A 14,416-nucleotide genomic window follows, 5' to 3' on the forward strand; every position below is an offset into this window, starting at 1 on the left:
TCACCAAGGGAAGGTCATGCCTGACTAATCTAATCGCCTTTTATGATGAGATTACTGGTTCTGTGGATGAAGGGAAAGCAGTGGATGTATTGTTTCTTGACTTTAGCAAAGCTTTTGACACGGTCTCCCACAGCATTCTTGTCAGCAAGTTAAGGAAGTATGGGCCGGATGAATGCACTATAAGGTGGGTAGAAAGCTGGCTAGATTGTCGGGCTCAACGGGTAGTGATCAATGGCTCCATGTCTAGTTGGCAGCCGGTGTCAAGTGGAGTGCCCCAGGGGTCGGTCCTGGGGCCCGTTTTGTTCAATATCTTCATAAATGATCTGGAGGATGGTGTGGATTGCACTCTCAGCAAATTTGCGGATGATACTAAACTGGGAGGAGTGGTAGATACGCTGGAGGGGAGGGATAGGATACAGAAGGACCTAGACAAATTGGAGGATTGGGCCAAAAGAAATCTAATGAGGTTCAATAAGCCTAAGTGCAGGACCCTGCACTTAGGATGGAAGAATCCAATGCACCGCTACAGACTAGGGACCGAATGGCTCGGCAGCAGTTCTGCGGAAAAGGACCTAGGGGTGACAGTGGACGAGAAGCTGGATATGAGTCAGCAGTGTGCCCTTGTTGCCAAGAAGGCCAATGGCATTTTGGGATGTATAAGTAGGGGCATAGCGAGCAGATCGAGGGACGTGATCGTTCCCCTCTATTCGACACTGGTGAGGCCTCATCTGGAGTACTGTGTCCAGTTTTGGGCCCCACACTACAAGAAGGATGTGGATAAATTGGAAAGAGTACAGCGAAGGGCAACAAAAATGATTAGGGGTCTAGAGCACATGACTTATGAGGAGAGGCTGAGGGAGCTGGGATTGTTTAGTCTGCAGAAGAGAAGAATGAGGGGGGATTTGATAGCTGCTTTCAACTACCTGAAAGGGGGTTTCAAAGAGGATGGCTCTAGACTGTTCTCAATGGTAGCAGATGACAGAACGAGGAGTAATGGTCTCAAGTTGCAATGGGGGAGGTTTAGATTGGATATTAGGAAAAACTTTTTCACTAAGAGGGTGGTGAAACACTGGAATGCGTTACCTAGGGAGGTGGTAGAATCTCCTTCCTTAGAGGTTTTTAAGGTCAGGCTTGACAAAGCCCTGGCTAGGATGATTTAACTGGGACTTGGTCCTGCTTTGAGCAGGGGGTTGGACTAGATGACCTTCTGGGGTCCCTTCCAACCCTGATATTCTATGATTCTATAAGTGAGCTGTAGCTCACGAAAGCTTATGCTCTAATAAATGTGTTAGTCTCTAAGGTGCCACAAGTACTCCTTTTCTTTTTTTGAACTCTGTTATAGTCTTGGCCTTCACAATGTCCTGTGGCAAAGAGCTTCACAGGTTGACTGTGCCTTGTGCAAAGAAATACTTCCTTTTGTTCGTTTTAAACCTGCTGGGTCCGTTTGATGACCCCTAGTTCTAATGTTATGAAAAGGCGTAAATAACACTTCCTTATTTACATTCTCCACTCATGTCATGATTTTATAGACATCTATCATATTCCCCCCTTAGTCATCTCTTTTCCAAGCTGAAAAGTCCTAGTCTTATTAATCTCTCCTCACATGGAAGCTGTTCCATACCCCTAATCATTTTTGTTGCCCTTTTATGTACCTTTTCCAATTCCAATATATATTTTTTGAAATGGAGAGACCAGATCAGCACACAGTATTCAAGATGTGGGCATAGCATGGATTTATATAGAGGCAATATATTTCCTGTCTTATCTATCCCTTTCCTAATGATTCCCAAAATTGTTAGTTTTTTTTTTGACTCTCACTTCATAATCTTCTTCACAGCATAAGTAGTTAAGAAAAGTCCCCTTCTACACTAAAAATCTCTCTAGCTGTCCTTGATTCAAAACCTTGTGTTGATTTCAGGGAAGCAGTCTCAAACATCTTACACTGCATGATAAGCAGTTTCAAACATCTTACACTGCATCTTACACTCCTTTATTTCTGTGGCAAATGAGGGAGAAAAGGAAAAATTTTTATTTTTTATGAAGTTTTATCATGTGCACCTCAGTTCATATGCTTGATACCCTGCCTGGTTGCAAGGAGTCAAATCAAAGAAGTCTGTAAGAAGGGAAACAGCAGCAAAGATAAGGTACCGTACTGTCAAAGAAAGTATCAAAGATACCCAAAGAAACAATGGGAAAACTATTAACTGGGGAATACTCACCTGCCTAGCTCCAGCTGGGCTAGCCAGGTTTATTCTCACCAGGTCCAAATCCAAGGGCCTATTAAACCAAGTCCCCAGCCCAGGAAGGAAGGAGGCCTTAAGTAGATTGCAGCAGGTGGAGATCAGTCTCTGAGGGAAAAAGATGATGTTAGAGGGGCTGTCTGTCACTCCGAGTCCAGGACAAGGAATGTCTGAGCAGAGTGCAATTTACCCAACGCTTCCAAGGGCAAAATAGCATAGGCAAGAACCAGCCTTTCCTTGTTTTATCCATTTTCTCTGTTTGCTATGTACCTTTAGGTGAATAAACAATATGTTTGTTTTGATAAAATTGTGTTGTGTCCCTTTAGTCAGTCACTGGTTACACACTCCCAGAAAGAAATTTTCTTGCTAGTGGTAAGTACAATTGGGCCTGTCATGGTTACACGATTGGGAAATAGGGGGGCTGCAACTCAGAGATCAGTCCAAAAGTGGTTGGCTCGCAGTATTACACTCCTGAGAGAGATAAAGGAAGCCAAGCCTGTCACCTGAAGGGTGCACTCAGAAGGACGATATGGGCTTTAAAGTACAACTCATTCTGCAACAGTGATCATTTCTGTCTGGCAGAATCTAAGCACTGACCTAACACTCGATGTCCCATTATCCCCATCTTTTTCTGCCTTTTACTTTTTCTAATGTAATATATGGCAGATGGTTGCAAATAGAACATTGGACTTGTTTTCAAAACAGATTGAAAAAAGTTAAGCTGTGTGGACTCCTTTAAGTTACACACGATAGCTGCCTCAAGCTCCACAGAAAAGAGATATGGACAACTGCTGTTGGATTAATTTTAATTCACTATTTTGAAAAGAGTGAATAACTTAAGTATCAAATATCAATGGAAAAATCTTCTGTTGTATGTTTATTATACAATATGAGAACTGGTTATTATGGCATGGGATAGGCTATATTTTACATATTTTTAGTGTGTGCATAGTTTACTTGGTATTGTGATTTAAGCTCTGTTTGACAAACATGGAGTAGGAATACTCTGACCAAAAAATAAAAAAAAAAATCCAAGATTTATATGCAAACCAAATGCATACTGGAAGTGTGAATTAGTCTGATCTGTACATGAAATATGGCTATGACTGAAAAAAAGCTATATGAAAACAATACTAAACCCAGAGCACCCCAGTACAGCTATATTTTCACTATCATAAATTTAAAGAAAAGTGTGAAATGGGGTTTGCTGTTAAAAAAAAAAAAAAAACAAACAAACACCCTACAAAATAGGGCAATTGATTTATCGCAGTTAACTCACGTGATTAATTTTTTTGAGTTAATCGTGATTAATCGCACAGTTAAACAATAAAATACCAATTGACATGTATTAAATATTTTTGAATGTTTTTCTACATTTTCAAATATATTGATCTCAATTACAACACAATATACAAAGTGTACAGTGCTCACTTTATATTATTTTTTATTACAAATATTTGCATTGTAAAAATCAAATAGTATTTTTTAAATTCATCTCATACAAGTACTGTGGAGCAGTCTCTATTGTGAAAGTGCAAGTTACACATGTAGATTTGTTTTTGAGGGAAGTTATGTAACAAAAACAAACAATATAAAACTTTAGAGCCTACAAGCCCACTCAGTCCTACTTCTTGTTCATCCAATTGCTAAGACAAACGAATTTGCTTACTTTTATGGATGATGATGCTGCCTGCTTCTTATTTACAATGTCACTAGAAAATGAGAACAAGCATTCGCATGGCACTTTTGTAGTTGGCATTGCAAAGTATTTAACATGCCAGATAGGCTAAGCATTCATATGGCCCTTCATGCCATTCAAGAGTACATGCTTCCATGCTGATGATGCTCGTTAAAAAATGAGTTAATTAAATTTGTTACTTAACTCCTTGGGGGAGTACTGTATCTCTCTTGCTCTGTTTTACCTGCAATCTGCCACATATTTAATGTTACAGCAGTCTCGGATGATGACCCACTATACATTGTTCGTTTTAAGAGCATTTTGACAAAACACATAGAAGGTACCAATGTGAGATTTCTAAAGAGAGCTACAGCATTCGACCCAAGGTTTAAGAATCTGAAGTGCCTTCCAAAATCTGAGAGGGATGAGAGGTGAAGAATGCTTTCAGAAGTCTTAAAAGAGCAACACTCCAACGCGGAAACTACAGAACCCAAACCACCAAAAAAGAAAATAACCTTCTGCTGGTGGCATCTGACTCGAGGATGAAAATGAACATATGTTGGTCCACACTGCTATTGACTGTTATTGAGCAGAACCCATCATCAGCATGTCCTCCAGAATGGTGCTTAAAACATGAAGGGAATATGAATCTTTAGCGCATCTGACACGTAACTATCTTGCAATGCTGGCTACGACAATGCCATGCGAACACCTGTTCTCATTTTCAGGTGACACTAAACAAGAAGTGGGCAGCATTATCTTCTGCAAACGTAAACAAACTTGTTTGTCTGAGCGATTTGCTGAACAAGAAGTAGGACTGAGTGGACTTGTAGGCTCAAAAATAAAACAATGTAAAACTTCAGAATGCAGTTATTTTTTGTACATAATTCTACATTTGTAAGTTCAACTTTCACGATAAAGAGATTGCACTACAGTGCTTGTATTAGGTGAATTGAAAAATACTATTTCTTTTGTTTTTTTATAGTATAAATATTTGTAATAAAAATAAATATAAAGTGAACATTGAATACTTTCTATTCTGTGTTGTAATTGAAATCAATATATTTGAAAATGTAGAAAACAAACAAAAGTATTTAAATAAATGGTATATTATTAACAGTGTGCTTAAATCGTCATTAATTTTTTAATCACACGATCAATCACAATTATTTTTTTTAATCTCCTGAAAGCCCTACTAGAAAAATCAAACTTTCCACCACATCTTCCTTTACTGAGCATGTAAAGAGAAAAATATGAGAAACATGGAAGCAAGTGGGTGATTGACTCAGGTAGCAATGGGACCTTGGCTGGAGCCAACTGATCTGCTCTTGGACTCTCTTTGGCTGAGACTGAAGCCCAGATCACAGAGTGATACAGGGATTGAAGAGAGGAAGGAAGACAAAGACAGGAATTTAGGGAAAAGAGGGACTCAACTCTCCTAAAGAAAAATAGAAATATCTTTTCAGGGCAGGGGATGATAGGGAATGGACTCAATTCTCTTTCACGCTTAAGTTTGTGTAATTTTCCTCCTCCTGCTCTTGCTCTCTCACTGGTTTAATATTCATGACTGACTCCTTATTTTAGCTGCATAAGGGAGACTAACCTATTCAGAAAAAGGGGGGGGAAGAGTTGAAAGAGAGAAACCCAGGCTCTTAGAAGAGAAATTCAAATCTCCCCCAACCTATCCTCTAGGGCAGGCAACAATACATTTCCTTAAAAAGTTGGGATTATTGGGTTAGCAAGACAAACCAGTTTTTGAAGACGTTTTGTTTTAAACTATAAATATATTTTAAACATGTATTTTTATTCTGAAAAGTGAAACCAAAAATGGCACCATCTTATTAGGTAATCTGTTCTTTATATTCATTCAGAGTCAGAGCTGCTTGTTTTATAACAGTTTTTACTGCTTTTCACACCGGTTAACCCTGCATAGCCAAGATAGCTAAATTAGATGCAAAAAAGCAGCAGCTGCAAGACAAGAGATGAGTAGCAAGGCATCTCTTCACAGGAGCCAGGCAGCACTCCTTCCCTTCCCCCAGAGAAGGGGCTGGAATTGAACCAATCTGAATGCACCACTGGGATCTGTAACTTTGCTAACCTTTGACAACAAACCGAGTGAGGTGCAGTAAAGGGATGGGGGAAGTGGTGTGTTGAAGTCCAGCGGACTTTCACACTGGAAGGTGAGGAAACTGAGGCAAAGGACTACTGCCCAAGATACTGTGGGGTGGGTGTTTTAATTATTTGCATACTTTTAAGTCAATTTTGCTGTACTGTGTTCCCTCTGCCCTTAATAAATGTTTTCTTTGTTTTATACACAGACTTAGTGCTTGCGAGTGGGAAAGTACTGCCTATTAAAGGTGCCATGAGGAAGTATTTAGTTTTCCCAGATTTCTGGGTGCGGGCTCAGGTCAGTTTTGTTTTGTAATTTTAAAAGGAAACCCTAGACATTGAACGTGACACTTGTTGCTACTGACAATACCAGGCACTAAGATTATATTTTTGTGTTTGATTCTATTCCATCTTGTGCAGCAACAGGATTGTTTAAATTCTAAATCATACTTGTGCAAACCCATAGAAGACAATGGGGCTTCACATGTGTTATTAAACACAGAATTTAGTCTGCAAAACCTTTATTACTGCAATGATACTAAAACGGAAAAAGAACTAAGCTTGAATCCTGGAGCCCCACTGACAAAGTTTGCAAGACAAAAACAAAAACACAGAATCTCACAATGCTATTTTTACAGAGTTGTTCTTCAGACTACAATTGCAATTTAAGTCTACACATATGCTTAGTGATTTGCAAGGGGGATAAAAATCAATCATTTTTTTTTAAATCAAAAACTGATTTTTTTTAATTAAATCTGATTTTTTTGATAAAATGCTTTTTGAGGAAAAAACCTATCTAAAATAGTTTTAATTAAGATAAATTATAGCTTAAAGAAATCTCATCATGGAATAGGGATTATAAATTCTAATTCTATAGTGTGAGACTATATATTCATGTAATGTTTAAGAAAAGTTTTGAAAATGAGTTCTAATAGTTCATGGATTAGGGACCAATCTTATGGGGTTCCACAGGCTTCTGTATAGATTATTTAGGTTAATCTTTCTATCTACTCAATGGGACTCAGTGCTCAGTCTAGAAGATACCATCAGAGATGCTTAGTTTTGCAGTTCTCAAACTGTGGATTTGTGTCTCCAGAAGTAACATGCTTGTTAACAGCAAAAATGTTTTTAAATTATATAGAGATGAGAAATAACAAGACTTCAACTCTATTGCCCCTCTGCAAATGTGTGCGCACAGAGTCAATCCCTTACCTCTCTCTAAAAGTGCAAAGTTTCAAAACATTCAATGAATAGAAGATTTTTGGGGGCAGAATAGATCTGGACAAGGAGAAGACGTCTGGAGATAAATGTGAGACATGAGGGACATATGCTTGTTTTTATAATTATATTATAAAATATTATATGTTTGCTGTTGAAGAAAAAATCCAGAATACTTAACGTTGTTTTTTTAGTTAAATAAAACCATTTAAAAATGTCTGTCTGGCGATGTTCTCCTCCTAATACAGCATGACAAGAAAATCCTCCAAATATTAATGATTAACCTGTTGAACTGGAGATAGTTCCCCTCCCAATGACTTCATAAATATCTGGTTCAATTACCTTTGGTAAATGAAATAACCAATCATTCATGTTCTGAAATAGCTGCAAAACTCATCTGAAAAGTTTTCAAAATAAATCATTGTTTAAAAATATATAGTGTGTACCTTCTAAAAATGAAACCTACATCAATCTCTGAGTTGTGAAGAATATGTATTACGGTTATAACAACCAACAAGAATGCACTTTTATGTAGAAAACCATGATGAAATGGAGTCTTCCTGAGGAGTGATTTAAATCATGATTTAAATCAATTTGATTTAAATCAAATCCACCCTGGTGATTTGTGATCTTGAAGAGTTGCTTCTACCACAATTAATTCTCCTTTAAATAAAACTAAAAGTCAGACCAAAATCTTAACTGTAGTCATTTTTAATGAAGCATGACAACTCTGTTTATGTTTATCTACAAGGGGCAATATAGTATAATTCCAGAAACATGCATTTCTATCATCTGCAATATTTACAAATCATATAAAGATATTTTTATTGTTATTCAAGGTTTTTTTAATAAAATAAATTCAAATACATCTCATTCTTTGCCAACAACATTGGTAAATATCAAAGAAATATATATTTTAATAAAATGAAAAAAATTCCAACCACAAAAGTTATTCTTGATATATAAACTTAAATTATAGGTTGTGGCCTTGTTGTCAAAAATAAGTGATATTGATTATGAAATCGCTATTTCAGTTAATATATCCATTACCAGGACATCACTCAAAATATTTACAAATCAATAAATAAACTTGCGTTACTTAACAGTAAATGACTGAAAGAATAGTTATTCTAGTTTTACAGTTTCTTCAGCTAAGAAGAAGTTCTTTAAATTGAAATTGTACCAGTGTAAATCATGTATGAGCAGATCTGTTAAAGTCATTTCCTACCTCAAGAAGAGCAGCAACTGTAGCAGAAAAAAAATCAGTGTAATAGTATACTGTACACTATACTGCATAGCCAGCATAGCACACCCCCCATTGTATATAGTCAAACTATTACTGTCCACACTTGTAAACAAACTCCAGTACAGTCTTTATTTTCCCCTACCCCAATAGGTAAATGCTGCAGCACACACAGTCTTGTTCCTACTTTCTCCTCTGTCAAAACACAAAGACAAATATGTATTTAGGGGCTAATGTGACAAGGTGTAGAGTGCCCTCAACTTCCAAAAAATTGACTTGAGAGCATTCAACACCTTACAAAATGGTATGCAATATCTTGCAGGATTGGGCCCAGAGACCTCTGTCTAACATTTGTTATTGAAATGTAGGAGTTTTCATTTATCAGATCCTATTTTAAGTTAATAGCATACTTAGTAATAGCATTGTTTTTAAAAGATAACAAGCAAAGTTACTGACTTCCAAATCACAAGATTCTGTTTTTAAATTAATCTCATTACTAGTATTTATTGAAACAGTTGAAGAGTTTCATATTTCTTGAAATGTTTATCCATCAGAAGATACAGAACATTATTTTATTTAACTGTACACAAACAATTCATATGCAATAAAATAGAGCAACCCTTAAATTGTGGGCTACCAAGTTCTACTTTTACAAAATCTCACAAGCAAGTGAAAATTAGGTTCATTTTATTCAAGTTAATTTAATCTTATTTATTTAGTTAAGAAAATTAGATGTTTAACTTCTGGATTAACAAGCAATACAATGATAAATAATATTAAAATCCTGGAATGACATCACAAAGCTAAACAGCAAACAGTTTGAAACCCGTATCAAAATCTGGTTCCTTTCATTTTAACAGTGATGTAAATTAAATTATATAATTTATTTGTATTAACCAAATGGAGCCTACAGGTACAAGTGCAAAGAGTTGGTTATAGCTAGCTAATGTCCATGTTAGGCAATTTCCTGTTCTGACTCCAAAAGGTTCTATTACTCCATGCTTTTTTTTTTTTGGCAAATAAAATTAAGCACTAAAATTCCAATAGTTCACAGTGACAGATTAAATTTCCCATTTCAAGTAATTTACTCAAACATAACATGAAGACTGATAACTGTAGTTTTTCAGTGAAGTTTACGAAAAAAATTTAGTTGAGGTGCAACAACTGTCTCATAAACTCATATGTGGTAAAAGCCACAGCCTGGGAAGGTATACAACGAATATAATTCAGAGATAAACCACGGTATAATCCTCTTCGTATTCCATGGTGCCTATATACATACTTCAGTGTCTGCACCATTGTACTGAAAAGATAAAAAGAATCCAAGCCCTTATGCAATACATAGATGTATTTAATACTGAAAATCATTTTCTTAAATACAAGGCATTTCATGTTACTTTTTGATTTTATGGGATAACTAATGAAAGTCATGTGACCACTCAAGCTATCTGAGCTCCTCAAAGGTTTCTCTGTTATCCTCTCAGTGCCACTGTGAGGTATGTACGTGTTAACCTATTTTACAAATGAGGAACTTTAAGGCAGAGAAAAATTAAAGGCTTGTCTACACGGGTGCATCTCAAAGCGCATTACAGAACTTTGTGCATGCTAACAAGGTCCACATGGCCAGTTAATGCATGGCAAGCGAGTGTGTTGCAGATTTTCGCCTAGCTTCCTGCATGCTAACTCTCCATGCAAACAAGCCCTAACTGATGTCACACAGGAAATCTGTAGCAGACACTTGATTAGAACGCAGATCTCAGCCTCAGTCCAGTGCCTTAGTGTGTGTTTGTGGTGTGCTTGCTGCTTGATTGAAATATACCCTGTGGTCTGTTTGTTTGGGGACGTATATGCTGAGCCTAGCAGCCTGCTAAGCAAGGCTGAGAGCTTCTCAACGAGGCTTTTATCCCTCAGACCGTTAACCAGGGGGCAAGGATACTTAGAAAGACAAGGGCTTTAAAAAACCTGTTCCTAAGCGACCAGAGGAGCTAGTGAACAGGAGTGGCTAAAAGGGGAGTTTTGCGAGGGAGTTTAGAGTGAAAATATGAGGGGGAGCCAGATACATTTAACATTCCTTAAACTTAAAGCCAAAAATACCCCGATAAAAACAAATCAACAACAAAGGAACAAGCTGCAAGAGTAAAAAGAGAATGTAGGCAGAAGTCCAGCAACAAAGTGGGGACTATCCAGTTTATTGCACCCAATGCAGCATGTATGATTACCTGCCTTATGGGCAGGTGGCATATGTATGCATTCGGTGCAAGGAGCTCCTGGCCCTCAGAGGCCATGTACGGGCTTTGGAGACCAGTGGCTGAACTGGAAGAGCTAAGGGAGACACAGAGGTACATAGATGAGACTTTCCGGGACAGAGTAGAACAGTCCCACCCTGGGTCTGACAGCCTCTGTCTTGTTGAGGAGGATGAGAGTCTCTGGGAAGAGAACATCCAACTGGAGCAAAGGGAAACAATCCCATAGCTGGGACCCCCCTTCCAGATGATGTCGTTGTACCCTCCCATAGTGAGGCTACCTCTCCGGGGGGGGGGGAAGGAGGGGGAAACATGACTCCAGTTATGGGGAAAAGACATAATAATTATGGGGGATTCAATCATTAAAAACACGGACAGCTTGGTTTGCGATGACCAGGAGAACCTACTAGAATTCTTTGGGGGTCAATAAGCATGTGGACAAGGGGAATCCAGTGGATCTGGTGTACTTGTATTTCCAGAAAGCCTTTGACAAGGTCCCTCACCAAAGGCTCTTAAACAAAGTAAACTGTCATAAAATAAGAGGGAAGGTCCTCTCAAGGATTGGTAACTGGTTAAAAGGGTAGGAATAAATGGTCAGTTTTCAGAATGGAGAGAGGTAAATAGTGGTGTCCCCCAGGGGTCTGTACTAGGACCAGACCTATTCAACATATTCATAAATAATCTAGAAAAAGGGGTAAACAGTGAGGTGGCAAAATTTGCAGATGATACAAAACTACTCAAGATAGTTAAGTCCCAAGCAGACTGCAAAGAGCTACAAAAGGATCTCTCAGAACTGGGTGACTAGGCAACAAACTGGCAGATGAAATTCAATGTTGATAAATGCAAAGTAATGCACATTGGAAAACATAATCCCAACTATAGATATAAAATGATGGGGTCTAAAGTAGCTGTTACCACTCCAGGAAAAGATCTTTGAGTCACTGTGGATAATTCTCTGAAAACATCCACTCAATGTGCAGTGGCAGTCCAAATAGCGAACAGAATATTGGGAATCATTAAGAAAGGGATAGAGAAGACAGAAATCATCACATTGCTTCTATATAAATCCACGGTATGCCCACATCTTGAATACTGCATGCAAATCTAGTGGCCCCATCTCAAAAAAGATATACTGGAATTGGAAAAGGTTCAGAAAAGGGGAACAAAAATGATTAGGAACGGCTTCCATGAGGAGAGATTAATAAGACTGGGACTTTTCAGCTTGGAAAAGAGACGACTAAGGGAGGATATGATAGAGGTCTATAAAAATCATGACTGGTGTGAAGAAAGTAAATAAGGAAGTGTTATGTACTTCTTCTCATAACACACAAACTAGGGGTCACCAAATGAAATGAATAGGCAGCAGGTTTAAAACGAACAAAAGGAAGTATTTTTTCCACACAACCTACAGTCAACCCGTGGAACTCCTTGCCAGTGGATGTTGTGAAAGTCAAGACTATAAAAGGGATGAAAGAAGAACTAGATAAGTTCATGGATGATAGGTCCATCAATAGTTATTAGCCAGGATGGGTAGCAATGGTATCCCTAGCTTCTGTTTGCCAGAAGCTGGGCATGGGCGACAGGGAATGGATCACTTGATGATTACCTGTTCTGTTCATTCCTTCTGGGGCACCTGGCATTGGCCACTGTCAGAAGACAGGATACTGAGCTAGATGGACCTTTTGTTTGACCTAGTATGGCCGTTCTTATGTTAACCATAAGACTACCCCCTTCTCTTTAAGACTCAAGTTTTGGAACACATTCTGTATTTCAGACTGTGCACTAAGATGAATTTCCAAACATTATCTCTGAAAAGAGTACTAGCTGCACAATTTTTATAAATAGCCTGTTTTAACTGATAAGTGAAGTAGTATATGCATTAGATCTGCAGATAACTGGTTTTCCTCTTTCCAAACTTACAGAAGAGAATAAACTAGTAACCATCAACAAATAGATGCTAAAATATAGGGACCAAAAAAAGTAAATACTGTCATAGAGATCTGAAAGATGGCTCAGCATTCACGGGCTACCAAAGAAATTATTCCCTGAACGCATCTCTCATAATCCTTCAAACTTGAGGACTTTTACTTTCTCTATTTCCCCATGCTCAAATACCAACATTATGACCATTGTCCATCCATCCTTGGAGCTAGAGATATGGATTCCTCCAAAATACCAGCTTAATAGGGATACTGAGTGGAAGACCGAGTGTCTTTATAATGGTTAGTGCCTGCAAGCCCAAGAAGCAAGAGATCACCAAAACCAGTAATCAGACCTATATATATATATATATATATAAACAAACTGTAAAGAGCTAAAAAGATTGATGTTTATATAACTGAATAGAAAAATAATGGATTTCAACTTCCATTTGCCCCATGCAAATTAATACCAGTTCTTGGTAAAAGTGTGAATTTAATCGGATTTGAACAATGTTTTATTCTGGAGTTTTCACTTAGTGTTACCAAAGTGCACTATGAAAGAGCCTAAGATATTTGATCTTAGACTGTCTACACAGCAACATAAGCCTAGGGTTCGTGGAACTCAAGTCAGCTGACCTGTGTCAGAGAATCCTGGACTTGAGCATCTTCATTGCATTTTAACCCTAGGTTAAGAATTTTCTGACCAATGTTCAAACCTAGGGTTCTAGCGTACATACTGCAAGTGCAGAGAGCTGAGTCAAAGTAAACATATCCCAAAATGCCAAGTGCCCCTCTCCCTTCAATGTCAACACTCTAACCCTAGAACATAGTGCACTGTGGGAAATCTTTACTGCTTCCTGTTTCCTAACTGAGGAGGTGCTACTGATGTGCCTCAGGAGCCCATAAGGGGCACACAAGGACATAAACTGCATAATTAGCTCCTTTGGTGGCTGTTTCAGTAGAAAGAATGCAGTTTGAGACGGCTTTATACTAAACTACAACCCAATCTGAAAACTGTGCTCTCCACCTTAAGGCTGATTCACACTGGCAGGAAAAGGTTCCGAGAATAACTAGAACATCAGTCTCTAGAGTTGTCAAACTATTGAAATAAAACTTTGCAATTCTTAATTTTTAGAATAGAATGTTCAATGAAGAATATTTTTGTTTGCTTTTGTCTGTTTGTTTTGATGTTTGACATAAAACGTAGGTTTCAGAGGAAAAAAAACACACACTCACCCCAGCCTGGGGGTTGCTGGCTGCAGAACAGTGAAGTGCATCCTCAGGCCTTGGGGTGCAATCTGCTGCAGCACCCCGTGGGATCCCTTATTTTATACGGCCAAATACTGAAATCCTGGTTTCAGTCCTTGCCCATATACAAGTCTTATTTCCTTCAACAGGAATACCCACATGAATAAGACAAGCAGGATTTGATCCTATGTAGTATCTTTATGGGGTTGGAACCATCTCTGATAACTCACTCTCCTAGGCCAAAGAAAATCTTGCATTTCTCTAAATAGTATTCTTTACTTTACTTTTTGCTGTCCAACAGTCTTACTTCTTATAACTTGACCAAAGTGTGGGGGGGCAGGGAGAGTGTTGGTTCAAATGTATTAAATAAAAATTTAGCATGGATATAAAAGCTGGTGGTGGTGGTATTTTTTCTTTAATATAGTATCAGAGCCTCAATGACCCAACTGGGAATGGAAAAGTTATATAACTGAATCATTCTCCCCACTTCCTAATCCTCGTCCTTTCTGCTTCAC

At 38.1% G+C, this 14,416-nt stretch overlaps 2 protein-coding genes across 11 annotated transcripts in view; both read right to left on the reverse strand.

Annotated features, from left to right (window-relative positions):
• The window catches only part of DNA2 (DNA replication helicase/nuclease 2), a 37,512-nt gene extending 36,979 nt beyond the window's left edge, over positions 1–533 (reverse strand). Inside the window, exon 1 of the mRNA XM_043519325.1 lies at positions 522–533. The gene's annotated coding sequence lies outside the window, so the exon portion shown is untranslated. The remainder of the gene's footprint in view (positions 1–521) is intronic.
• Positions 534–7,940: 7,407 nt separating this feature from the next.
• Positions 7,941–14,416, reverse strand: part of SLC25A16 (solute carrier family 25 member 16) — a 32,310-nt gene continuing 25,834 nt past the window's right edge. For all 10 annotated transcript variants that reach the window (XM_043519333.1, XM_043519330.1, XM_038409307.2 and 7 more), the window contains one exon: positions 7,941–9,791. In XM_043519333.1, the coding sequence (XP_043375268.1) occupies positions 9,635–9,791 (157 nt within the window). In that variant the 3' untranslated portion in view covers positions 7,941–9,634. The remainder of the gene's footprint in view (positions 9,792–14,416) is intronic.

The sequence above is a fragment of the Dermochelys coriacea genome, chromosome 7 (genome assembly GCF_009764565.3).
Source record: "Dermochelys coriacea isolate rDerCor1 chromosome 7, rDerCor1.pri.v4, whole genome shotgun sequence".
Lineage (NCBI taxonomy): Eukaryota > Metazoa > Chordata > Testudines > Dermochelyidae > Dermochelys > Dermochelys coriacea.